At 35.2% G+C, this 24,847-nt stretch overlaps 6 protein-coding genes across 13 annotated transcripts; 1 reads left to right on the top strand and 5 right to left on the bottom strand.

The window, feature by feature from the left end:
• The first annotated feature begins 3,352 nt into the window (after positions 1 to 3,352).
• LOC137821933 (DNA N(6)-methyladenine demethylase ALKBH1C) lies at positions 3,353 to 4,795 on the top strand. Its single transcript, XM_068626741.2, has 2 exons — positions 3,353 to 3,560; positions 3,670 to 4,795. The coding sequence occupies exons 1-2, from the start codon at positions 3,450 to 3,452 to the stop codon at positions 4,609 to 4,611; spliced, it is 1,053 nt and encodes a 350-aa protein (XP_068482842.2). The 5' UTR covers positions 3,353 to 3,449; the 3' UTR covers positions 4,612 to 4,795.
• A 225-nt stretch (positions 4,796 to 5,020) lies between these two features.
• On the bottom strand, positions 5,021 to 7,965 carry LOC137821932 (protein CORTICAL MICROTUBULE DISORDERING 1). 2 transcript variants are annotated; one of them, XM_090295854.1, is made up of 4 exons: positions 7,090 to 7,965; positions 6,409 to 6,651; positions 6,041 to 6,132; positions 5,021 to 5,871 (listed from the first exon to the last, which is right to left on the bottom strand). In XM_090295854.1, the coding sequence occupies exons 2-4, from the start codon at positions 6,640 to 6,642 to the stop codon at positions 5,253 to 5,255; spliced, it is 945 nt and encodes a 314-aa protein (XP_090151980.1). In that variant the 5' UTR covers positions 6,643 to 6,651; positions 7,090 to 7,965; the 3' UTR covers positions 5,021 to 5,252. The 2 variants fall into 2 exon arrangements, with proteins under 2 accessions (XP_090151980.1, XP_068482841.1); XM_068626740.2 differs by having other exon boundaries at positions 7,085 to 7,961.
• Positions 7,966 to 9,996: 2,031 nt separating this feature from the next.
• Positions 9,997 to 13,233, bottom strand: LOC137820877 (uncharacterized). 7 transcript variants are annotated; one of them, XM_090295885.1, is made up of 8 exons: positions 13,109 to 13,233; positions 12,624 to 12,705; positions 12,465 to 12,532; positions 12,214 to 12,266; positions 11,863 to 11,919; positions 10,897 to 11,097; positions 10,470 to 10,540; positions 9,997 to 10,296 (listed from the first exon to the last, which is right to left on the bottom strand). In XM_090295885.1, the coding sequence occupies exons 5-8, from the start codon at positions 11,914 to 11,916 to the stop codon at positions 10,188 to 10,190; spliced, it is 435 nt and encodes a 144-aa protein (XP_090152011.1). In that variant the 5' UTR covers positions 11,917 to 11,919; positions 12,214 to 12,266; positions 12,465 to 12,532; positions 12,624 to 12,705; positions 13,109 to 13,233; the 3' UTR covers positions 9,997 to 10,187. The 7 variants fall into 7 exon arrangements, with proteins under 7 accessions (XP_090152011.1, XP_068481276.1, XP_090152013.1 ...); XM_068625175.2 differs by lacking the exon at positions 12,214 to 12,266 and adding an exon at positions 12,819 to 12,960 and having other exon boundaries at positions 13,109 to 13,172; XM_090295887.1 differs by lacking the exon at positions 10,470 to 10,540.
• Positions 13,234 to 14,063: 830 nt separating this feature from the next.
• LOC137820874 (GDSL esterase/lipase 5) lies at positions 14,064 to 16,282 on the bottom strand. Its single transcript, XM_068625171.2, has 6 exons — positions 15,906 to 16,282; positions 15,708 to 15,829; positions 15,356 to 15,580; positions 14,989 to 15,244; positions 14,717 to 14,908; positions 14,064 to 14,122 (listed from the first exon to the last, which is right to left on the bottom strand). The coding sequence occupies exons 1-6, from the start codon at positions 16,168 to 16,170 to the stop codon at positions 14,064 to 14,066; spliced, it is 1,119 nt and encodes a 372-aa protein (XP_068481272.2). The 5' UTR covers positions 16,171 to 16,282.
• A 1,723-nt stretch (positions 16,283 to 18,005) lies between these two features.
• Positions 18,006 to 20,217, bottom strand: LOC137820875 (ethylene-responsive transcription factor RAP2-12). The gene is made up of 2 exons (XM_068625172.1): positions 19,827 to 20,217; positions 18,006 to 19,101 (listed from the first exon to the last, which is right to left on the bottom strand). Exons 1-2 carry the CDS (start codon positions 20,044 to 20,046, stop codon positions 18,254 to 18,256), a joined length of 1,068 nt encoding a protein of 355 aa, XP_068481273.1. The 5' UTR covers positions 20,047 to 20,217; the 3' UTR covers positions 18,006 to 18,253.
• A 1,492-nt stretch (positions 20,218 to 21,709) lies between these two features.
• Positions 21,710 to 24,727, bottom strand: LOC137822794 (subtilisin-like protease SBT1.5). The gene has a single exon (XM_068627793.2). It carries the CDS (start codon positions 24,303 to 24,305, stop codon positions 21,990 to 21,992), a length of 2,316 nt encoding a protein of 771 aa, XP_068483894.1. The 5' UTR covers positions 24,306 to 24,727; the 3' UTR covers positions 21,710 to 21,989.
• Positions 24,728 to 24,847: the final 120 nt, after the last annotated feature.

Here is a 24,847-nt window from a genome sequence, read left to right as displayed (position 1 = left end):
AGTCTAAGAAAAAAACATTTATTATATTTTTCATTAAACTAGTGAAAAGTCAAGAGATAAAAAAAAAAGGAATTTGACGAAAATCACGCCAACTACTTGTTTTGTATAGCGACATCAAAAGTTTTTCGTACTAACAAATAATAGTGGTTTAAAATTCTAAACCTTTTCCTCCAAAATTATTTAATTAAGTTGTATAATAAAGCTTTCTCTGTTTTAAGAAAGTACGTAGATAAAGAAAAAAACAATAACAGTTGTATAAAAAGTATATTATATATAAATAGCGATATTTTTATAATTACACTTAATTTTTTATATTATTTTTCTCTCCAAAATCGAGGATGAATATTTGACTAAATCTCATTGCCGTTTTTGCCCTGCTTTTTGCTTTTTCTTATCACAGACGGAGACACATTTACTTCTGTCCTATTCCATACTTTTCCTTCGTTACAAACAAAATTTAAATATACGTTTTATTTTAAAAAAACATTAAAGAAAATAAAATAAAATCAACAAAAATATAATTTTAGTATTTAATAAAAAATAAAGCATATATTTTTTATACAGATACATGGATTAACTAATAATTTTCTTTCATATGCAAACTGTTCTTTTAAGTTTAATGTAAAAAAGTGGAAGTCGTAGTTTCTTTAGCTTCTTCTTCCATTACCCATTCTTATATGAAACCAAGAAACTCCTTCTTTTATTAATTCTTTCAATTTTTTATTATTGCAAACAAAGAGTGAAATAAATAAAAATATAATATAAAAATAATAAATGATGAAGAAATAAAGGTATAATAAAAATATTGGATTATTGCAACAATTGCGTGTTTGATTAAAATGCAGCAGTAGAAACGGGTTCCAATTCTGACATTTTCAAAATTGTTTTTTACTAACAGGTTATCATTTGACCTTTTTATTATAATTATAATTATTAACTATAAAGTATTAAGTATGTAGGAGAAAATAAATGAGACAATGACCTTTTTATTATAATTATAATTATAATTATAATTAAAATAGTTGGATGCGCATGCTGCTAGATGTGGTGGATAGTTTGGCTTCGTAAAGTCAGAAAGTATTCAATTTTTTACTAGACCACTAGAAATAACTTGTATAAATTACTTTGCTAAAATTATACATAATTTATTAATTTTAGAAAATATGTTCAAATAAATTATTTTAAGATAGACCTAATTATTCATATTAATGTTTTGAATATAAAATATCTTAAAGGAAGTGAAGTGGCATTAAAATTTCAAAAGTATTGTTACTTGCCTATGAAGCATTCCCCTGGCATTTATTTTATATATGCGGAAATATTTAAAAGAAAATGGGACCACAATATATTTTTCCGCCTATTTCTTTTTTTACTTACCGTCTTTCCCTATTCTCAAAATAAGTTTTATTGTAATATAAAATATTATCATTTTCGTTAGGAAAATATCACACTTTGTTCTTAACATAATTAATATTGAACTAATTTTACTTCATTTAACCGTACTTTTATAAAATATCTCAATTTTAATTAAGGTTTGAGTTTCGTTACATCATCATAATATGTATTTTATTTAAATTAAATATGTTTTTAGATATAGTTTTTTTTTTGTTTGAGGAGAAATGCATAAATGGAGATAAGCAAATTGAAATAATGTTATTAAAGATAATGAATTAGATATTTTAATAAAATTGGTTAATATTTTTGTTGGAAAGGAAGTGGGAAATGGTTAGGTGAATCCCTGTTCCCTATGCATTCACCAACCTAATCTTAAAACAGAGTGAGGTTTGAATCTTCCCACTGTAACTGTTGGAAGATGCATGGGCCACGTGTAACTGTTGGAAGATGCATGGGCCACGTGTAGCAGATCTCATTAGTCATCACAGTGAATAGTGAATTCTGTGAGCACGTGTAGCAGAATAACAACACTTTTTCTTCTCAGTTATGTCACAACACAACACACCACAACCTTCCCATACTTCTAAATTCACGGCCTTTTCTACTATCCACACACACTTTCCTAGGATCTTTTATTTTTCTAAATATTTCCTTTTTTCTTTCTCTAACTCAAATGCCAATTTCTTAATAAATTCATATAATTATTTCTTTAAAAAATAACACTTTTTTATGGAGATTAATCATTTTAAAACTGGTAATGAAATGATAGTAAAAATGCTCGTATAAAGTGTTAGGTACTTATGATATCATAAACACTAAAAATAAAATATAATAATTTAAAACAATAACTTTTAAAAAATTAATATGTTTATCAATTTGTAAAAATCTTCTATTCTCTTCTCTCTTCCGTTCTTAACTTTTCGTTTCTTATCATTTTTAAATAAATCATGAAAACAAATGTGGCATAAATATTAAAAATATGGAAAAATGTAGAACGTTGGAAACAAAAGGAAGAATTAATTTATGTTTCAAGATATCTTCAAAAGGACTTTTCATCTTATTAAAATATTCCGTATCTGTTCCTTTTCAGTTATTATTTTTAATGTCCTTTTTCAAAATATCCTTAATTTAATTAATATGGAAAGAGAACAATTATTTATGATACCAAGAGATAAAATATAATGAGACATAAATATACATTGAAATAAGAAATCTCGAATAATAACCAATTCAGTTAAAAAATTATACTAAAAAAATGTTATTAATCGTTTGGGTGGAAAAATCTCATACAACTACTAAGCATACAATAGCTCAAGCAAACAAATTTAGTGTAAATATGTGTTTATCTTTGTCTTCTTTTTTTTTTTTGCAAAAGGTTTTTACCAAAATTGTTTTTTTCTTAGCTAATAACAAGTTTTCTAGTGCAGAAAGTTTCAAAAACATAATTAAACTTTTTTATTTATTTTTACACTAACAGCTCTACTATTTCACCACCACACTCTGTGTATTCTATTTTTTTTTTGTGTTTTTCACACGTATGTAATTAGAAAATTTTCTAAATGGGCCTTGCTATTTTTTATCCATATATTTGATTTCTTTAATTGTCTATATTTTAATTTTATCTCACTCTCTAAATTAAATTTGATATTTTAAAAATATTTAAAAAGAATCTTATATCATAATTTAAAATACTCATAGTAAATATAAAATTTAATTCATACAATTAAATACATATGTATTATAAATTTTAATCACAGTATACTTCATAGTTTATATATTGAAATATTCTTGTTTATTACAAATTTGAATTATATAAAAAAATATGTATCCTTGGAAGTACAGAAGTTAAAGAATCTAGTTGTAGAACGTACACAATTTACTTGTTTGTTGGAGTGATGAAATGAAAAGACTTAAATATGATATAAATGAATAATTTGGTTGGTGTGGTTGATGTGAATAAAAGGAGGAAGACTAAAAGACATTGGAAAATCGATAAATAGAAGCAGCAGCAGCAGCAAGTGTTGTGAACGCAGCGCCACTCAACGCAAGAGACAATGGAACGTTCTGGTTCTGGTCGCGGTGGCGGTCGTGGCCGCGGTGGCGGTCGTGGCCGCGGTCGTGGTCGTGGTGGCGGTCGTGGCCGTCGCTCTCCATCCACTCCACCGGTAATTCGTGTTTGCATGTATTTTGAAGGTAATTAGGTTATTATTTTAAAAAAACAATTACTTTGGGGGTGTTACGATGCATTGTGCGAATATGAATGGTTGTGTGTAGGTTGTTGTTGGGAAAGAGCAATGTGGGTGCGTTAGAGGCAGCGAGGAGAAGAATCGACCGCAGAATTCATCTCCCGATTCTCATTCTGATTCCGACTCAGTTGGAATTGGAGTGGCAAAGTTAAAAATTTGCGATGACGTTGATAAGCCATCACCACCACCACCAGCAGCAGCAGCAGTAGGAGAAGGAGTGTTTGATATATGTCCCCGTAAACAACCTGGAACCGTGGTTCTGAAACCTTCTTTGCTTGTAAAGAACAGAGAAAGGAGAAGATCTAGTAATAGTAGTAGTTTGTTGTTGAGGCCTGGGATGGTCCTTCTGAGGGGTTACCTTTCACTGAGCGATCAGAAGAAGATAGTGGAAAGGTGCAGGGAGTTGGGGGTGGGAGTGGGAGGTTTCTACCAGCCTGGTTACGGGGAAGGGGTCGAAATGCATTTGAAGATGATGTGCCTCGGAAAGAACTGGGATCCTCACACCTCTCAATACGGAGAACAACGGCCATTCGACGGAGCCAAACCCCCCCTCATCCCTCCCGAGTTTCATACATTGGTCAGCAATGCACTTCGTGATTCCAACGCCCTCTTTCCTCATGATCCCCTTCCCTCCATCTCACCCGACATCTGCATTGTCAATTTTTACTCCCAAACTGGCCGTCTGGGTCTTCATCAAGACAAGGATGAAAGTAAAGACTCTCTTCGCCGAGGCTTGCCCGTTGTATCCTTCTCCATTGGATACTCTGCACAGTTCCTCTATGGAGATCACAGGGATCCCGACAAGGCACAGAAACTGCAACTCGAATCTGGGGATGTTTTGATCTTTGGTGGCCCCTCTAGAAATGTATTCCATGGGGTTACCGCTATTGATACAACCACTGCCCCCAACTTGCTCCAACACATTAATCTACGCCCTGGTCGCTTGAATCTCACTTTCAGACAGTACTAAGTTAAATCCATATATGTGCCTTTCCCTTCTCACTAATCTATGCTATCTATGTATTTTCTAAAGTACCCTCCTATTAACTGAATCGATGCTTTTAATGCAATGCCAATTTTGTAGCCATTTTTATACTTAAGGTTTCTTTTTGTTTTCCAAATGGTCTGTTCTTCACTATAGTTCGTTATTTGTTACGTTGCTTGTTTATCTATCATGGTTCCGCTCTCTTATTACTGCAATTCCGCCATAATGCTTGGATTTCTCACTTTGTTACCGCAAGGTAAATTCTTTCTGGATTTCCTCTAGAACCAAGTATTGTTTTACACTTTTACTTTTATTGCATTTAGTCAAAACAGCATACTATCCCTCCGCTGATATCATATAAAAAAGAAAATGGTGTAGTAACTCAACTTTCAATGTGTCCAAGAGCCCATAACGGCTTACTTTATTTTCATCTACCAGACAAATTGAAATCTAATATCAAGTCAGTACCTTTGTTATTTTTGTTTTTGGGTACAAGTACAGACCAACATTGCACTCAATAGAAGTCCAAGCTTCCATTATCAATGTTTGGCTCAATCACCTTTAATAATTTAACTAATAAATAGCATTAGAGTTATATTGTTGCGAAGCAGTTTCTTGACCTTGAATCAGGCTCGGTTCCCCAATGCTAATGCAGCGGAATCAATATGTACAAGCAGACAAGAATAAACTTTTTGCTTTAATCTGTCAACAGTCTCCACGAGCCCTTCACTTTCAGTGTTGGAACTGCTCCTCTGTTTGTCCAGCCACTCGTTTGCATGCTTAAGGTGTGACAATGTTAGAGCTATATTGTTGGCTTGCTCTATTTGTCTCCCTGCAATATCCTTACTATCCTTGCCCTTCTCACTGGAGCCAACGGAAAACCCAGCATCTAATGTCTTTTCCAGATATATCAGAAACCATGATCTTGTTTCATTTAAAAGTAACTCTCCCAGCTCGTTGATCTCTTTCATACCACCCCCTTTGGCCCATTCTTGTTTGTCAGTCCCTGATAGTTCGGTTAAAGGTTTTGGAGACTTTGCCGTGTTTTTAGCAGGCATCAATCCTGCTGTCGAGACAGATTTATGCTTTTCTAAGGGAGTTGAAATTCTGTATAGTTGAAGTGATTTATCATTCAACTGAGCTGCACCATTTGGCTGGTCCATGAGCTGTTGGAGAGCAAAAAATTTGTTTAGTGTGGCATGAGGGTTCTCTGAAGATGCAGAAGAGCAGATGTTGGCGAACATACTGTAAACCAAAGATGAAGAGTTCATAACTTGGGCACAAACAAAATAGCAAAAGGAATTATGCATTCACTTGTCGCCCAAATTAACTGAAGAACTAATGAGGCGTTTGTTTATTCCCTGAACGGATGTAATACCGTGAAGCAACTTTTAGATTAAAAGACAGTATATACCTCAGGCATTTAACTGTGGTTGTTGCTGCAGATGCTTCTTTTTGGGCTTGTACTACAACCTGAGAGGCTAGATGTTTTCTTCTAAGAATAACCTTGGGTAAAATGAAAGAAAAGTAGGCAAGGAAGAAATTAGGTTTACGTTTAAATGATTGCCAAGTAAAGAATCATGTTAATACGCAAAAACAAGTGCTCAGATCGAATTAAATGTAGTTTGTTTTAAGCCTAACACATGTTTCAATGCACGTTTAATGCTAATCCGTTCGCGCATTGGATTGGCGATCAATGACAATGATAAACTTTTCAACTACGTTTAATACAAGGACGTGTGATAAGAATATACAAGAGAGAGAGAGTAAATTTTAATGCACCTTTCCGGGCCTGAGAAGCTTGGCTGGCAAAGAAGACCATGGAATTGTCTCAGTGCTCTTGCTTTTATCTTTAGCGCGAGACAACAAATTCATGTTCAAATTTTCCTGTTTAGTAGAACTACTGTGTTTTGCAGAAGTGCGCATAGAAGGTGCTGTGACAACTTCCCGGATGTTAGATTGGGTGACATCTTGCTTTGGTGAAAGTGCTTCAAGTCGAGTGGCAGTTTGAGTCATGGGAAGCACCTGTGATGCTAAAATCTATCATTATCACTGCACTGTTTTCTTTATTACCAAAAAGATTAATTCTTCATCATTAGACTCCCTTCTTTTCTTTAATTTCAATTTTTTAAAAGACAATTCCATTATCATATATTGTTCCTTTATGATATATTAGAGGGTGATCGACCTGAACCCTATTATAACTTGGTAATAGTCTCAATAGGCTACACTTGAGGTTGGGGCATGTAGTTAAGTGTGCATTCCTCTTGACGATATTTGGGTGTTTTAGGCTTACTTTTCAACAATAGTGCAAAAAATATCGAACTCATAGTATGTAATAAGTTCATTGAAATTCTTTGCAATTTTCATTCAAGCCAATCATACATAAAACGACTTAAATTCCACAACTATACACTCTCGAGTCTTTAGGAATCGGAATCCAGAGCAAGAATCATACCTGACCTTTGATCTCTAGTTGCCTTCCTTTGGCAGATCCCACCTTTTTACCATCGACGCCAATTTCTAGATCATTTTTGCTTCCTACATTAGCCTCTGGCACGTTGGCCTTTGAGTTGGGATTTAGAACACCCTGCATGTACCTGGATGCAACGCCTAGTTTTTCCTCTTTAATCACAATCTTCTGCCTTGAACTTGGATTCTCTTTGGCTTCTGTTAAATCCGTGGATTTGGAACCATTGACTCCATCATTATGAGAATTCTCTGATTGCTCTAACATCTGCATTAAGTCCTTAGGATTCCCTTCAAAAGGGTGGCGTCCGGGGATTGGTCTAACCCCAACAAGAATAGGGACCGGTGTGCCTGCCTCCATTCTATCCACATAAAAGAATTGCCCAAGCTGAAGCTTATTATTCAATATGAGGTCATTGTCTTCCTTTGAGAGTGAGACATAGGTTGAGTGAGAAGAGTCGGAGACTTTTATGAAGAAACCCTGGTTAGGCCATAATTCAGAGCCAGATAGTGCGGGCACGATGCTGATGACCTGCAGAAGGACAGAGCGATATTCCCCGCGAACTTTTACATTAGAGTTCATACTCTGGAGAAGCTTCAGCAGAACTCCAGGCACCAGGGATGCCATTCTTCTTCCCCTTCACACTCAAATTGTATCTGTCATGCGTTATACTTTTCAAGTGTTAGTAAAAATGCATGCCTTAAACATTGATCCTATGCTGATGTTTATTTTGTGGATAATGCTATGTGGCTAACAGAAACATGAATCTTATCATGAGATCTTCTTCAGTGCACAAGAAAAAGGCAAGAGAAGTGAAGATGTGAAGATGTTATTGTTTAGAGAGATGAGAAAGTAGTTGTGAGCTGAATAGGGCTTCTGCAATGGCTTAAGAGAGAAGATGTAAAGGTTTGCATGCAGAGCACGTAACCATCCAATTCTCTTGGCTTCGAAGCCAAGCCCGGGGACCATCATATACTTACAACACATTCTGTCAGACGCAAAATGACAAATCAACCCCTTTCATAACACACAAACAAAGAAATATATCATATGTAAATTATGTATAAATAAACACCAAAAAACGTATCTATATATTATATAATTATGACACGATATATTATATAATTATTATATCATATGTATTAAATATAGAATACAATACACGGATCTATATATTATATAATTATTAATTATATAAATTGTGTATAAGAATGTTTCAGATTTTTTTAACAAAAATATATTTTTTATGAAAAAAATTTGTTACTTATATTTATAATAATAATAAATATTTATATAATAAGTTTAAATATTTAGAAAAGTAATATATTTCTATTTTTCAAAATTATGTAAGAATTCTGTTAAAATTATCATAAATCTAATAAATATTTTTTATTAGATACTTTACCGATATGTATCCTACAAATAATCAGTATCTAATATGTGTCTGATACGTATGCACCATTTAAGAAGAGTATCGTAACCTCTTATATTATTATGCCACTCTCTTGGACATTATGGTCTTTATTGTGGTGGGACTCAATCTGGTCGCGTTTCATTTTTGAAGTTAGAGGCAATGTAAACATTAAGAAAGGTAAGGATATTCCCATGTCATTTTCTACCAATATGACCTACCATCAATGGATTACTTCTTATTTTAGTTATTATTCATTTTTAATATTACACTTTCAACATTTAATATAATATCTTTAATACATTCATTCAACTTATGTACATACCCTTTATTTCTTTCCATACAAAAAGAGAGATATGTTAAACTTATGATATTTTTTAATAGGACAATAAACAAACCATTGTAGTGCCAATAAATAACTTTTTTTCTACAAACTAACTGACAAAAAAGATAAAAAAAATATATGGTAGAATATATTTAAAAAATTCAAACATATAGCAACTTTTTAAAAACTGATAAACAATTTTATATAAAAAAAAAACTTCAAAATTTTAATTAATATTATCTTACATTTAATTTAAATTCTTACTATCTTTCTGCTTGTCAAATATGGTAAAATTAAAATAACTATTGAAAATCTCTGTCTTACGAAAACTTTCATGAAATCTTATTTTATTAAGTGAATTTTACAATATCATCATTTTTAAGTCATTTTTACAAGTTTTTCCTTAATGGAAAATTTTTGTAAGACAAATACTTTTATACATTTTTATTTGTCATTCGGTTTTTTACAACTTAAAAAGTTAATTTAATATTAATATTCTAAAAACATGTAGTTGACACTGACTAGTTAATAAAACCAAATTATTAGTTTTAAAATTTTCACTATACCTCACAAGTTTACTTAAATAATTTATTTTATAAAACTTTCATCTTAAATTTAGATGTTGATAAAGCTTTTTGCCATACTAAATAATTGTAACTAATATATAGTAATACCTACTCGCAAAAATAATCATGAAAGCGTAATCATTTTTAGACCATAAAATGGCACCATCACTTTAAGGTTAACAAACCAAAATCATAAAGTCTTCGTCCACACGAAAAAACAACCAATTGCTATTTTTTATTATTTATTTTAATTAATTTTAAATTTCGTTATACTAATCAACCTTCCTTCAATTAAAGACTTCACCACAACCCTCATTATTACAAGGGAGTAAGAGTATCTTCAAATAAAACTTATTACTAAATTTTCTTATAAAGAAAAAACACTATTTTAATATAAACCACATAAATATAGGCTTATTATATAAATAAAAACAACTTTATTTAATTTTAAGAAACTAATGTTTATAAAGGCCACATTCAAATAATATTTTTATTAAAAAAAAAAACCGTTTACACTATTCATTTGGATCCATGAAACATTGAAAAAAAAAGTACATTCCTTCCATATTTTGAAAGAGAAAAAATAACAAAGAACTTCTTAAATGACACAAAAAATAAATACTAAGTTGAAGTGTGATAATACATAAAAACAAATTTGATTTCCATTAAGAGAAATTGAGTAGAGATAAGATTGTAAGATTGTTTGATTTGGATGGAAAAACAGCGATTACAGCATATATAAAGGAAAAGAGAGGAAGAGAAGGTAAGAAAATAGCAGGTTTTGTGCTGCTACATCTGAGACTTGACTTCATAGCAAAACATGATGCTGATCACAGAAACCATGCTACCTCCTCCTTCTGGAATTCCCTTCTTCATATCTTGGACCTGCTCCACCTCCCTTCACACATCATCAACAATAAAATCACTATCTATAAGTAGTAATCACACACCCACTTTTATATGTAATATCTAATGCAGATACATTTTACAAACTCCTAACATTTCATAACCAACCCAATAACCAATTTAGATGAAATCATGACCAATGGGAAACACATCATTTTCACATACCTCAAAGTCAAAACACATGCTTCCTTGCTTTGTATCCTCATTTTTAAGGGAAAATTACATGACAAGACAACCTTGCGTGACATGGACAACAACTGATTAATGCATTAACTCTATCCAAGCATAATTTGCAATTGCACAGCTACGAAACTCAGAAACTTTACAAGCAAATTTCAATGTTCAAGCAGTGCCTATACCATCAAAAGTCACATCTGCTTTAAGATATCGAACACACTGGCAAGGCTAATAGCTTTAGTTTTACCAATTGAATTTACTGTAGGCCCCCAAGCCAACACATGAAACTTGCATGCAAATCTAGGCACAGTTAGTATTGAATGCCATATTTGCGTTCTCCAGTTTTATTAACATGTATGCCTTGAATTTCGTTGTACGAAATGAAAAATGTTGTGTGTGTATGTATATTACTAACCCCTGAACAGAAGTTCTGGTTGCTGGTATTGAGTTCGGATGTATTGTCCGTCTTTCCAAAATGAATTTCAGTGGAATTACGTTTATTTGATCTTGAACCTTCACCATTAGTATGAGAGGTGCTTCCGATTGACCCAATATTTGCTTGAAACATTTCTTCAAAGAGCTGTTGGAAGTCCTCAAAACTCTCCTCCCCATTTTCCTGTTATGTCACACCACAAGCCAGTATCATTAAATGTGAGTTCACCAATTAGCTAGTAACAAATTATAGATGCATGCAAGCTGTTGCTGTTCAAGCCCAGATACCATAATCAGTCAGCATGCATTGCATTAATTCAGCAACAATAACAATATTAATACTAATACTAATACATACGATAGCATATGATATGAGACTGATTTCTCTCAGAATCTCAGATGGTGGGCTCATGGTATAATCATAAAATCAATACCTTATCATATCTATCACATGATTCATCTTAGGCATTGAGGCCCACCACTATGACAACAAATATAATGAATTCATTTATTAATTGCTGGTTTGAAATTATGAACGAGTGCATAGGTTTCTTTATCACATTATATACACGCAATGCAATCAATATCTGGCTTTATCTCCTTCCATTTCTTTTGCTTAATTTCTGTTTTAGAATAATTGAGCATGAAACTTCATCCATAGCCTTCTCAAAATTCTTTTGCTTTTTTAGCTGATTAAGAGCCGACAGTGACAGCATGTTGTGCATCTGAGTGAATTCAACAAAAATCATTTCCCACAGCAACTATAAAGAAAACCCAGAGGAATACTATTATCATTCGTCAAACAACAGAAAAAGCCATAGTATTTGACATACAAAGGCCAACACTCTAGTTTTCTCCATATAATAAGAAAAAAAGTGGTGAAAAGCGTGGAAATTTTGGTCCAGCAATGTTGAGAAAGATTGGAAGGAATTAAATGAAGATTACTTACACTGGGTTTTGATTGACTCATCATTGTGGCCATTTCATTCAAGAAATCACCCATGCCCTGTTCAAACAAACATACCATTGCCCCATCACAAAAACAAAATGAAACCACCACCAAATTTTGATTCTGTTAATTATATTTATATACATATCCCTTGTAGGAAATTCTGGCATGGACTTGATTCACCGGTTGGTTGGGTTGGGTATATAGATCACAACAAAAGACAAGTAGTGTTATGCAAGTTTAACTCAGCAAAGTTTGTGCCTGGCTATCTAGTTTATTTTCCCTACAACAGAATTAAGACTTTCTATGTAAAGATGAAAACAAAGGATTCCAATTGGTCTCAGATGGTACCTTTTACAGGAAGAAGAAAAATGGACGGTGCCAAGCCCAGAAACGGTACAAGACTGCTACAGACGACAGAACACCAGACCAACAAAAAATCCATTTTTTAAATAAAGAAAGAAAAAAAAAAGAGAGATACGAAACTGAGAGTGTTGCCATAAGACAGGAATCAGGTGAAAGAAGGAGAAGGAGTGGTGATATTAAAAGCATATTTAGTTTGTAGAAGAGAAGAGAAGGGGAGGGAGAATGAGAGTAGATACGGTTTGGTCGTCATCGCTGTCATAGACACCTACGTCGTACAACAACCTTGTGTTGACGTCAGATAACACTGGACATAAACAGAGTGAAAGTAATTAACAATGGAATGGAAGAGAAGAATGAAAGTGAAGGTGAATTGAATTGAAGGAGATTTTACCAACCAGAATACGCGTGCTGGATTGCCTGGAACTTCTTCTTGCCTTCTTCCACGCGGCTCCCTGAACAACGATCTGGGTGCCATTTCTATCCCATCAAACAAAACAAATTCCTTCATTCATTCATTCATTCTAATATGAGACACAAGAACAAAAACCTTAAAATCAAATGTTCCAATTCACTCATTCGTTCATTCTAACCAGTGCAAGTTTCTTATACGCATTCTTGAGCTCAGACGGTGTACACTCCTTCTCTATTCCCAGAACCTCATACAACTCCTCACTGCATTTCTCTCCTCCCTTCGCCATCTCTTCATTCAAACCAAACCCACTTTTCTTCACTCTGCTCAACTCAAACCCAACTTATTAAATCAAACCAAAACCCAATCTTTTTAATTATTTATTTATGCATTCATTATTGTTAATATTATAAGGCATGGATGGAAGAAGGAACTTTTAACAATTTTATTCGGAGGAAGCAGTTCACCCACCTTAAGAACTCTCCAGAAGCACACCCTCTTTACGTAGTTTCCATTTTTTTACTAAGGTTACAAAATATACTATGTTTCCATTTTTTTAATGTTTGATTATGGATTAGTGTTCACTGTAGACGAAGATGATGTACGGTGGAGATTGGAGATGAGTTTGCATTTTATATTATATGGTTGGAGTGTGTTTCCAGAAGGTTCGGTTCTGTGTAGCCACACGGACAAAATCAATTGTACGAAAGTAAATAAATACCACATGTTGGCTAACAGTTTCTGTGCTCTCTCGCTGTAACATTTTTCAGATTTTCGTTCACATTTTAACTCACTCCATGCTAAAAGTTCAGGTTTAGCAAGACCCATGTGAAATTTACAGAATAATATAGTAACACGTATTGGAATCAGGAACCAACAATCCCAAAGATTGAAGTTGTAGCGTGAAGACACACGAATGATTATGCATTACTTCTATGACACATTTCCTCAAACTTTTGTGAAGCATGGATAATGCAAAGACACAATACCTTGTCTTAAAGTTGAATCTCCATTATTAGAAGATTAGAAGAGTACGGGTAGCAAAGCTTGAACTCTAGATTACTTGGCATAGAGTGTTTGCTACCACTTCAATAACCAACCAACTATCCCAAAAGCTTAAGCTTAACCGAAACCAAAATAGAGGAGAAAGAACAAGTCACTTCTATAGATTAACAATTAACACCAAAGAAGGGTAGTGAAAATATAACTCCAATTCCAAAAAAAAGGCTCCTTCCTAAAAGTCCCCTCAATAGTGCATTATTGCAACTGTTGTGTTTTGGGGATCTTGCTACTCTTTATTTTGCTTTTAAGTAATATTGATCCCTCTTTTTTACTTCAGAAACACAGATTTGTTGTATTTAACTCAAAACACTACAATTATATAGCTTCCATCAGACCAGATAAGATCTAAATCCAATACTCAAAGTCAAGTCAAGGGAACAACCTCACTCTGCTCTGTTCTGCTCTCCTCTGCTCTGCTCTCCTCTGCACAAAATCAATTGAATGAATCCATACAAATCACCAAGTAGAGACACACCCTTTAATAATTTTGCTTTAATCTTCAATTTTGCGTTAATTTATTTCATTGATCTTAGTAAATAAAATATTTTTTATGTACCTTAAATAAATATATGTTCGGTCTGGTGTTCCATTCAATCAAAATAATAAAAAATCAAATATTTGTAAATTAGAGAATTGAATTAAAAATATGGATTTTCTATACTAGAGGATCTAATGTTTAATTTGAATTATGGGATAAAAATTAGGAACTGAATGAATGAAACGATAAGTTATAATTATGATTATTTTATAGTACATTTAAAGTATAATTTACTAATAAACTCCTTTTAAAACTAAGTGTACTTTCATTAACAAATGCAGATGGGAATGTGTAAAGTATAATATACAAGGTGAGGTTCAACAAACACATCTTAATCAAAGTATATATGGAATGTATATATATTTATTGCAACAAAGAAGGAAGATGGTTATTTATTAGAATGAGATTGATGTGAACATTTATATAAGATGGTAATTATGATTGAAACAGTGATTTGAGATTGCATGGGGTTGCAATACTCTGATTTCCACTCCAGACAAGCTGAGAAACAATGTGATGAGTAGCTTGGGTGGGATGAAGCGAGTCAAAGAACACATATTGGTTTGGATTCTCACATAACTCGTAATCTTTCACTGCTCTTCTACCTCCACAGCTGTTATTTCCCCTGTGCTTTCTACTGCCACAGGATGCAACATCGCCTTCTTTCAACCCTTTTTCACAACACTAAATCACATAAGCCAACCCACCAAAAATCACATATACTCACTCACTCGATATATGCACTACTTACCATATTTTGAAGGATTGTTTATAACATCAAAAGATATGCTGAAATAATCCACGTACGAATATTTAAATCCTTCTAGTTCTTTCTTTAACTTCCCAAGTTCCATCTCAAGCACACTGTTATGTAGTTTGGGCAGTGCTGAAGCTTCTTCCACGCAGGACCCTTTTGATCCATTTACTAGACCCTTCACCAATGGAACACAACCCACAGCTGGTAGGTTAAACACTGCAAATTTCCTCCCTCCTGCCTCGTGTATCCCCTGATTAATGCACTCCATCATATCACAAAGTTAGACTTATTCTATTTGCTCATTATACAAAGTTTAACTTTGATGCTTCAATGCAGAGCAAAGTAAGAAGCCTCTACATACTTTGATCACTGATGTAAGATTACCAACTACCATCTCTACATGTTTCTTAGCCGTGTGTGAATTACTTGAATTTTCTGACAGAGAGATTTCATAATCATTGACTCCAATGTTGATCAAGTAAACAGCTTTGGCAAGCAGAGCTGTGGTTTCCGCATTTCCAAGTTGCTGCCTCAATTCCTTGCTGACTTTCCTGAAATAACTTAGCTGAGTTTTTAGATCTATCACCTGCAAATTCAACACTTTCAGATCAAAGTAGATGGCATGGACTTAAGTAGGTAGGCATCAGTGCTAATGAATGACCAAGCATTCAATTTCATTCACAACTAATAGTTAGCAATAACATGAAACAGACCAGTCCTTGTTGGGTTTCAACCAAAGCCCCAGCTCCAGCTGATGCAAAATTCACTCCATCAACGTATCGTTGATTACCAGGGAATAGATAGGGTGGGATTAGAGGCAACTTAGCATACTCAGCTGCAATAATAATGTAGGTATATGAGGTATTGGTTGATCTTAATTAAACACATAAAACCAAAGTTGTAGTGTATACCTATGAAATCTGGAAGAACACGACCATCAGAAAATCTGCCTGTTGGATACTTGAAGAAGGTTTCCCCATATGGAGAGTAATTTGCCTGATAATCAGCAGTAGTGTTTATGTAATTGTTGTTTCCAACATCAAATAATGAATCTCCAAACACAAATAATGCTGCGTGTTCTTTTGGCCGGCATACATCACCAAGGCTTAGGCAGCAACTTATGCCATAGCTTGCCAAAAACACTAGAAAACACAAACTCAATTTTGGACTTCTCATATCAGTTTCACTTCAATTTTCTAATGATCACAGTATGCAACTTGTGTTCATATAGGCTACTTTGACTTCATGCACAATGGAAACTAAATTTCCAGCATTATATGAATAAATAATTTATATGTTGAACATGTATGGTGGAAACATGTGCACACATTTAAATCAATCGAGAATTGGTCTTCCCTGATTTTTATTCCTTGTTTAATTATTAATAAAAGTTCTTTTAGTCAAAAATATAACTTCTATGTTAAGTTATAGAGCCCCACATGATCCATATTGTTTACATTTTTTTTTATCTTGATACATATAGAATATAATGTTTTTTATATTAATTAATTTAAATTTAAAGAGTAGCTTGCATAATTTTTTAAAATATTCATTTTAACATGTTTTTATTATTAGTTAAATTTATTTGAAACGATGAATGTAGATGAGACTAGTTAAATTAGAAATAAATCTATGCATATTTGTAATTTTTAATAAGTTTAAACTAATAATAAATATAATGTTAAAATGTGTATTGCTGACCTGGATTGGTATGTTTCACTTGGAATTAGTTTTATCTAATAATTAGTCATGTAAGTTGTTTTTAGATTTTATAGATTGTGAAAATCATGAAAAACATAATAATGGGGGAAGATTGAATTTTATTTTAATTAATTTTAAGAAGATTATGTACATATTTCTTCATGTGATTTTGTGTTTTGAGTAAATTATGTTTCAGGTTGTTAATTGTGATGTCCCTGGTTAACAATTGTTCTTGGATTGACACATAATCTGTTTGGTCAATTGTGCACTTAGTTATCTTTGGGAGATCACCTCCATAATTGCTCTAAAAGGTGTCATGTCATTACTATTTCTGATATGTCATGTTCTACCAAATTTCAATTCAATCCTAAGGAAAATCACGAATGAAGCATCTAAGATACATCTCCAGATATTTGTTTATCTCACTCACCATCTGTCTCAGAGTGATAGGCAATGGTTGCTTTAAAAAACTATTTGGATAAAGGATGAATTAAAAAAATGTTATATAAATTCTAAAAAATATTAAGCACCTATGAGTATTATATATTCAATTATTGATTTATTTTAAAAATAAAAAAGAATACTCTACTAAACTTATTAAATTATATAAAAACGTATGTTGTTTTTCATATACATCCTTTGTTTCTAAAAGACTATTGAAAATACATATTTTTATTACTATAATTGCTGAAAGTAGTTTTTTAAAATTAATATTACTCAAATATTATTTTATAGAATGTGTTAAAAAGATAGATTAAGAGTACCTTTGTGAAAGACTATTTTGGGAGATTTTGTTAAAGATATTTTTTGACATTATATCCTCTAAATTTCATCTACAATTTATTCAGTATACGAGAGTGTGTTACTGGTCATGGCATTGGAGATGATTGTTTAAATAACACCACATTTGTACATCATATCATATAATGATTGTAACAAGAATATTCACGTCATTTTGTACGCAATGAACTCTTCATTGAGTTGGAGTACGGAAGAACTTTGGGTCGGTAAACTTCCATCTCTTCCATACCATCCTAACACAAAATCATTGCAATCAAGTATTTATAATTTTCTGCAACTTGCTCATCATAGTTCACTTTTTCATTCTTCAAATTTTCTCATAAGAGGATATAACCGCAGAGAAACAAATGAGTAAGAAAAAACACATCAGCAGCCAAAGACTGTGTCACAGATCATATTATAATCACCCTCCAACATCAGTCGAGATTCCCAAAGGCTAAAACTAAGGACTTTGAATGGGCAAATAGCACCTAAATTACTATATTGTCCCATAATTCAAAAACAAGATGTAATAAACTTCACTCCTGCTGAGCGAGTTAATTGTTTTCAACTCTATCTTCAACAGAGATGACAATCATTCCAGAGAGCAAAAAAAATGGAAATAACATTCTATTCTTGTCAGGCACAAGCCGGTATGTGTCCTTGGGAGAAATAAATGCAACAAAAACACAAACAAAATTAATGAACTGCGAAGGAAAATGAAAAATAATGTGCAGCTTTATTTAAATACACAGGGAGGAGGCCAACAAAAAGCTGCTCAGAAAACTCCGCCAGCCATGGAAGGAATGTCATCAAAGCTCCAAAGGTTCATCAGGTTTCCACCATCCTGGGTTGTATCACAAGATAGCAAGGATTCCAATGAAGTATCATCCCAGCTCCCTTCAAGATAAGGCATCTGAAAGAACTTCAACTCAGATTCAATATCCACGAGCTCCTCAGATAGTGTCTTGGAAGAATCATCTTGCATAGATACCACATCCTGAGAATTAGTCTGATGGTTCGCTTCCTGTACAAAATGAGAATCGCAATCCAAAGGAGCAGAAAGCATGGATGAGATCTCAGGAGTTTTGGGGGCCTGTTCACTCCACCCAAGATCTGCATAATCAAATGAATTACTCCCCTGATCTGAACTGAAGTAAAGGGTGACATCATCAGTCGAAGAAAGAGATCTGAGCCCATTTCCACTGCTAGAGAAGGAACCCATGTCAGCAAACTGGTTAACTAGGGGTTTCTGTTCCACCAGATCCATAGGACAACAAAGGTCCTTCTGATTGTTCCCAGCATTGAACATGTGGACATTGGGTTGAACAGTCTTCTGATTTCCCAGTTGATTTACCTTAGAATGTTTCACGGAAGCTTCCTCAGGGAAATTCACCTTGGCTTTCTTGCCACGAATCCTCCGTGCTTCAGCATCATAAGCTCTAGCAGCTTCTTCAGCAGTGTTGAAGGTTCCAAGCCAGACACGAACGCCCTTTCTTGGATCCCTGATTTCAGCTGCCCATTTCCCCCAAGGACGTTGACGAATTCCCCTATATTGATTCTTCCTCTTTCTCTTTGCAGACTTCTCAGCTCCACCATTGAATGCCACAGATTTCACTGCCGGCCCTTTAATACAATTGGAAAAGAATACAACACATTTCACGGCGAGGAAAACAGACACTCAGAACCATTAAACAAAGAAAAGAACAATAATAATGTCATACACGGATCATATAAGAAATTTTCCAATTCTCCCAAAAAAAAAGAACAATAATAATGTCATACACGGATCATATAAGAAATTTTCCAATTCTCCCAAAAACCATTCTAGTAGTTTATTTATTTTTTATGAAGGTGAGGTTACCACCCTCTATATACTGAGAAAGAGCAGTTGCAGTGGGGTGTTACCAAGAAACAGAACAGCTTGTAATAACAACAAAACAAAATGATGAAAATGAAACATCTATCAATTTCAACAAAATCCACAGAGCCATCCTTGAGTTAAAATCAGTAAGTGAACTCTTGTACGAAAAATGGATAAACATACACTCAAAGAAGAAGAAGTATTTCTCCCAAAAACAAATAATTCCAGAAATCAACCCGGGATCCGTAACGAATTAAAGAGTTTCTAGCAGATCTAGAAAATAAAATTCCCTGCTATGAACTCCATGAACGAAAATCAGAAATTAGATTCACTTTAAAGTTGAGGGTCCAGAAATTCATATCACACGGTGAGCAACTAACAAATGTTCCAAAAATCAATAAAGAAAAAAGTGTAAACAGTGATAATTTTGCATACGAAATAAACGGGAAAGAAAAAGAGAAATGAGAAGAAGGGAGAGAGAAGTTACGAGAAGAGGCGGAGAAAGCAAAGGGTTTGACTTGGTGGTCGGCGTCGCTGTCGGAATCGTCCTTGAAATTCCTAAAATCAGCCTCGAAGTCATCGTCGGAGTGGATGACCTGAGATGCCCGCTTCTTCAAATCCAGCCACAGGTAATCGGCGGTGACCCGGCGAGACCTGGCCGTGACCGCCGCCGGAATGAAGTCAGAGATAATAGCTCCTCCACACATGGCTCCGTGAAACACAAAACACAGCTATGAATGAATGAAATAATTTAATAAGAAAGAGTCGGTTTTGGTTGAATGCTGCAAATGAAGGCTTTTCCTTTTCAAGTTTGCGTTTTCTAAGTTACACACTCCTCGTTTCTCATTTTATACTCACCTTTTTACACTCTTTTCACACCACCTTTCACTCATCAACTTAACCTACAATAATTTATTACATTTAAATAAAACTTCAAAAGTAATTTTTTAATCCGGTTCCATTTATGATAATTATATAAATAAATATAAATTTTAAGAATTATCTACGTTTTCATCATATAAAGTGTTGAATACCGAAATTTTAATTGAGTGTCGGAGTATCTATGATCCAAAATTCAGAAATGAGATAAAAAAATAAACCAACCCATAACAATTAAATGTTTTCATAATTTAAATATAATATTCATGTTTTTTTTTTCTAGTAAAAGGCAAAATATTCATTGCTAGTCATAAATTATTTCTTCGGTTTTTATTGAATACAGTAGAGACGTCCACATACACTATTTAATAACTCTCTTCTGAATAATGTTCTTATGATTCATTTTTAGTCGAATTCTAATAGATGAACCTTCATCTTCAATTTTACCAAATAACAAAAATCATAATTTTGATTATATTTTTGAAAGAAACATGAATGAAAACTATTGATGCATAAAAAGACTAAAATACAAGGACAAGTAGTCATAATCAATTAATATAAAAACAAATTGTATTTGAGTTACTTTTTATCCAAATCTTATTATTTTTATAGTCTTATAATCTTTTGAATATTTCCTATAAATTCTTTCAAATCTTGTAAATTCATCAAGTCATTTCAATTTTTTTAATTCTTACAATGTAAATTAGTTAAATTCCGCTGATAAAAAAAATTAGTTGAAATCTAAAGTTGTTTAAAAAATTCTTATAAATTATAACATTCTTCGAAACCGTCTTTTAAAATTTTAATTTGATACACCCATAACATGCAACATCTAGATTTTATTTTAATGACTTTTTATATACGTGAAATATGGAAATATTTTCGGAAAATTTATTTTAAATTCTTTGTGTACCTATACTAATTTAAAAATCATCTTACACCTTCGGAATTAGAGAGATAACTATGTTCAAAATTAAATTATTGTAGACAAAATATATATTTGGTCTTAATAATTTAAAAACATGTGTTTTTTATCTCTCCAATCAATTATTTATTATTAACAAATCCAGTAAATTCATAAGAAATGATTGTGTGAATATATTGTTAAATAGTGAAAATGAAATTTTTGTAGATAATTAACTTTTACTAAATCCATAATTAGATGCAGTGGTGATGAAAATGAATCTTAGTGGTCTGTAAAAGTTGAATGCATAAGAAGGTAATGAATGATGGTAATTTTGAAAAGGATTTAAATATAATTTTCCTTTTTAAAAGTAAGTAAAGTGTGTTATTATAATAGAGAAAAAACAAAAAAAGAAGTAATAATGGGAGTATGTCCAGTTTGTGATAATGAGGGAGAGAAATTGTTACTTGAGTGTCTGAATAGCATCATGGCCTACAAAGATTCACATGCATCCAACATTACCGTGTCTGCGCACATGTGCTTGCTAAATCTTTGACTAATCAAACTAAAGAATCAAACCCAAACCATACAACAAAAATCAATCTTTTCCTCATTCTCCTCATCTTCTCACAACACATCATTCATTCATTCATTCTTAATTTTACAAACCTACACACTGTTTCCTACCATGCATCCTTCTTCTCAGCAGCTTCGCTTTCACCATTATACATACATACATGTTTTTCTGAGGAATAACAACTAACTTAAGAATAAACAGATTCCTAAGGTAAGAATATGGAAAAAGTGCAAAATTTATACACCCACCCCAAACCAAACCCGGATCTAAGCAACACTTTTAGTCATAGATCAAAGAGGTTGGTGCATGGTCACAACCAAGGGAGCGCTGACACTGTGCTTCGAATCAGACCAAACTATGGAGCCAGTCTTCACAGTGGAACTCCCAGGTGAAAGCTTCACTTGGCGGGTTTGCACCCTCACAAGGAAGTTCAGTTTCTGACCCAACCTCCTGAAAGCTAGTGTGTCAGGTTCGACAGTGACCTCGGTGTCGGCAGGGGCTGCAACAGTGACCCTGTAAACGGAGTTGGGGTCTCCAACGTTGGTGACAGTTCTGATGAAGTGTGTGGACATGCGCGTGCCTTCCTTTCCATACTGTTGAAAGACCGCAGATAAAGAGGGGTAGTTGAGATTGGCAGCGTGACCGGCCCTCTTTGCCCCGCTGCAATCTGCAGCCTTTCTGGTGATAACTCGTATATTGTGGGCGGTGTAGTTGGAATTGCAGAGGAAATCGACATAGTCGTAGGTAGAGATGTCAAAGACAAGGCCGGGGTTGAGGGCGTTCTCCGGGTGAACGTGGCCAGCCCCATAATCGAAGACGGAAGAGACATTCCCAGTGGACTCGTCCAACAGGGTCCCTCCGCCATTGTCGAGAGTGTAAGCGGTGGTGATGAGAGCAGATCTTATGGCGGCGGGACTCCAGTCAGGGTGCGCCGCTTTCAAAAGAGCAGCCAAACCAGAGACGTGAGGGCAGGCCATAGAGGTGCCGGAGAGAATGTTGAAGTCAGTGGTACGGTGGTCGGAAGGAAGGGAAGAAGGGGGGATGGTGGTGGGCCAAGCCGCAAGAATGTTCAATCCAGGAGCAATCACATCGGGCTTCAAAATCTCAGGGGAGACTGGATTAGGCCCTCTGGCGGAGAAAGATGCCACCTTTGGCGCCGGCTTAACCCCAAGCCTGGTGCCCTTGAATAAGATGGTGGCGGTGGGGGGCGAGCGTAACTGGGAGGCCAAAGAGATGTATTTCCGAATTTGGTCGCCCCCGGCGGCACCGACAGAGGTTGCCGGGAGGACGTGGCAGTCAGCCACGAGACCTTCTCCGTCGAAGGGTCCATTGGTCAAAATCATGGCAACTCCACCGGCATTCTTAACGACTTGGCCTTTTGCAGGCCTTGAAATGACGCCTCTATCACAGACAACAATCTTACCTCTCACAGACTTAGGATCCAAGGAATCTTCTAAACAAAGAGAGGAAGAGTAACCGTCAGACCCAGCATACACCAGTTGGTACAACCGACCCGGACTCAGACCCGGCCCATCGTACACACTCACTCCATCAATCACCTTTCCGTTCCCCAGAATAACATCCGCCGGGAAATCTCTGTCTATGCTTCCCGCCCCCACACTCGTCATCCACGGTGCCACATTCGTCACCGTCAGCCCGCCGGGACCGCCGTTCCCCGCCGAGGCAGACACGAACACACCCGCCTCCGAGGCTCCGAAGGCCCCCACAGCGATGATGTCCAGGTGGTAGGGCACCACCACGCCCCCCACGCTCAGAGACACGACGTCCACGCCGTCGGCCACAGCGGCGTCGAATGCGGCCAGGATGTCGGAGTCGTAGCAGCCGCCTTTCCAGCAGACCTTGTAGACGGCGAGGCGAGCCTTCGGAGCCATCCCAGCGGCCATTCCCTTGGCGTAGCCCATGGTGGAGGCCGGAAACACGTACCTGCCGGCGGCGATGGAGGCGGTGTGGGTGCCGTGACCGTCGGAGTCTACTGGAGAACGGTACTCGAGTGTTTCGTTCATTTTGCCATTGGAGGCTTCGTAACCGCCGCAGAAGTAGCGGGCTCCGATAAGCTTGCGGTTACAGGAGGTGGGGGGAAAGCCTTTCCCGGCGACGCATTGACCCTTCCAGTTGGGGGGAGGGAGGCCCAGATCGCGGTCGTTGAAGCTCTGGCTTTCGGGTGAAATGCCGGTGTCAATAAGTCCGATGACGAGATCGGAGCCGAAATCGGTTTCCTTTAGTAAGCCGGCTCTGTCGGCGGTGTTGAGGCCGAGGAAGTGAGGGGAGCGCGTGGTGTGGAGTTGGCGCACCTGCTCGGGTATGAGGGCTATGACGTGTGAGAGTGAGTCGAGGTTGGCCACCTCCGCGGCTGAGAGAGTTGCAGAGAATCCGTGGAAAACTGTTTGGTAGGTGTGGATTATAGAGGTGGCCTCTCCCAGGGATGATTCGTACCAGTGCCTGTGCGTGGGGAAGATGGAAGGCTTCGCATCGTGCTGCACTTGCACTATGAATGTTTTCTTCTCTTCTTCTTCCCAAGCTGAGGTTGTCACCAACACCAACACCAAAACCAGAATGATGGTGCTGAGATGAGAGGGAGAAACCATGGAGAATGAATGAGATTCAGCTCAAGTGAAGTGAATGATGCTTCTCTCTCTCTCTTTCTCTCTCAGGTGAACACCACTGAAGCAGTAGGACCTACTGTATGTGGCTACCTTATAATAATGTCTATCAAATTCACCAAGACACTGACAAAACATTCACAGATACACAAAACATGTGTTGCCACAATTCCCTCATTTATTAACTATCAACAATGTTTCACTTTTCTCCACAGTATTTTAATTTTTCTTTTTTTTTCTTTTTGGTTTTTCTTAAACTCAAAAGTCGTATTATTGCTTTTATATCATTCATGATTGTGCTTAGTGAAGGTCATCCAAGTCCACTTTACACAATCTTTTAATATAATCAACACCCTAGAATTTTCACGAGATTCCACTAGAATCTACATCTACATTAGATATCAATTCAATTTAACAATGTTCCGTTTTTCTTTAAAGTTGCGTAATTTATTTAAGATTTTAATTAAAAATATTTTAAAAAATTAAACATATTACCCTGAAAATAAAAAATATAGTTTACTTCCTAA

The sequence above is a fragment of the Phaseolus vulgaris genome, chromosome 9 (genome assembly GCF_051622355.1).
Source record: "Phaseolus vulgaris cultivar YP4 chromosome 9, ASM5162235v1, whole genome shotgun sequence".
In the NCBI taxonomy this organism is placed as follows: Eukaryota; Viridiplantae; Streptophyta; class Magnoliopsida; order Fabales; family Fabaceae; genus Phaseolus; species Phaseolus vulgaris.
This window is presented reverse-complemented; position numbering and strand designations above follow the sequence as displayed.

Excerpts from the sequence above, each read along its gene's own strand:
- LOC137821933 (XM_068626741.2), top strand. The coding sequence starts at position 3,450 with ATGGAACGTTCTGGTTCTGGTCGCGGTGGCGGTCGTGGCCGCGGTGGC. Across the intron at positions 3,561-3,669 it reads GCTCTCCATCCACTCCACCG|GTTGTTGTTGGGAAAGAGCA; the intron begins GTAATTCGTGTT and ends GGTTGTGTGTAG.
- LOC137821932 (XM_068626740.2), bottom strand. The coding sequence starts at position 7,723 with ATGGCATCCCTGGTGCCTGGAGTTCTGCTGAAGCTTCTCCAGAGTATG. Across the intron at positions 6,652-7,084 it reads AACTAGAGATCAAAGGTCAG|GTGCTTCCCATGACTCAAAC; the intron begins GTATGATTCTTG and ends TTAGCATCACAG. Across the intron at positions 5,872-6,040 it reads ACCACAGTTAAATGCCTGAG|TATGTTCGCCAACATCTGCT; the intron begins GTATATACTGTC and ends TTTGGTTTACAG.
- LOC137820877 (XM_068625175.2), bottom strand. The coding sequence starts at position 12,926 with ATGGCGAAGGGAGGAGAGAAATGCAGTGAGGAGTTGTATGAGGTTCTG. Across the intron at positions 11,098-11,862 it reads TGAGTCAATCAAAACCCAGT|GAAAATGGGGAGGAGAGTTT; the intron begins GTAAGTAATCTT and ends GTGACATAACAG. Across the intron at positions 10,297-10,469 it reads GCATGTGTTTTGACTTTGAG|GGAGGTGGAGCAGGTCCAAG; the intron begins GTATGTGAAAAT and ends TGATGTGTGAAG.
- LOC137820874 (XM_068625171.2), bottom strand. The coding sequence starts at position 16,170 with ATGAGAAGTCCAAAATTGAGTTTGTGTTTTCTAGTGTTTTTGGCAAGC. Across the intron at positions 15,245-15,355 it reads ATCTTACATCAGTGATCAAA|GGGATACACGAGGCAGGAGG; the intron begins GTATGTAGAGGC and ends TGCATTAATCAG. Across the intron at positions 14,909-14,988 it reads AAACAATCCTTCAAAATATG|GGTTGAAAGAAGGCGATGTT; the intron begins GTAAGTAGTGCA and ends GTTGTGAAAAAG.
- LOC137820875 (XM_068625172.1), bottom strand. The coding sequence starts at position 20,046 with ATGTGTGGAGGAGCTATTATCTCTGACTTCATTCCGGCGGCGGTCACG. Across the intron at positions 19,102-19,826 it reads TGCTTTCTCCGCCTCTTCTC|GGCCGGCAGTGAAATCTGTG; the intron begins GTAACTTCTCTC and ends ATTGTATTAAAG.
- LOC137822794 (XM_068627793.2), bottom strand. The coding sequence starts at position 24,305 with ATGGTTTCTCCCTCTCATCTCAGCACCATCATTCTGGTTTTGGTGTTG.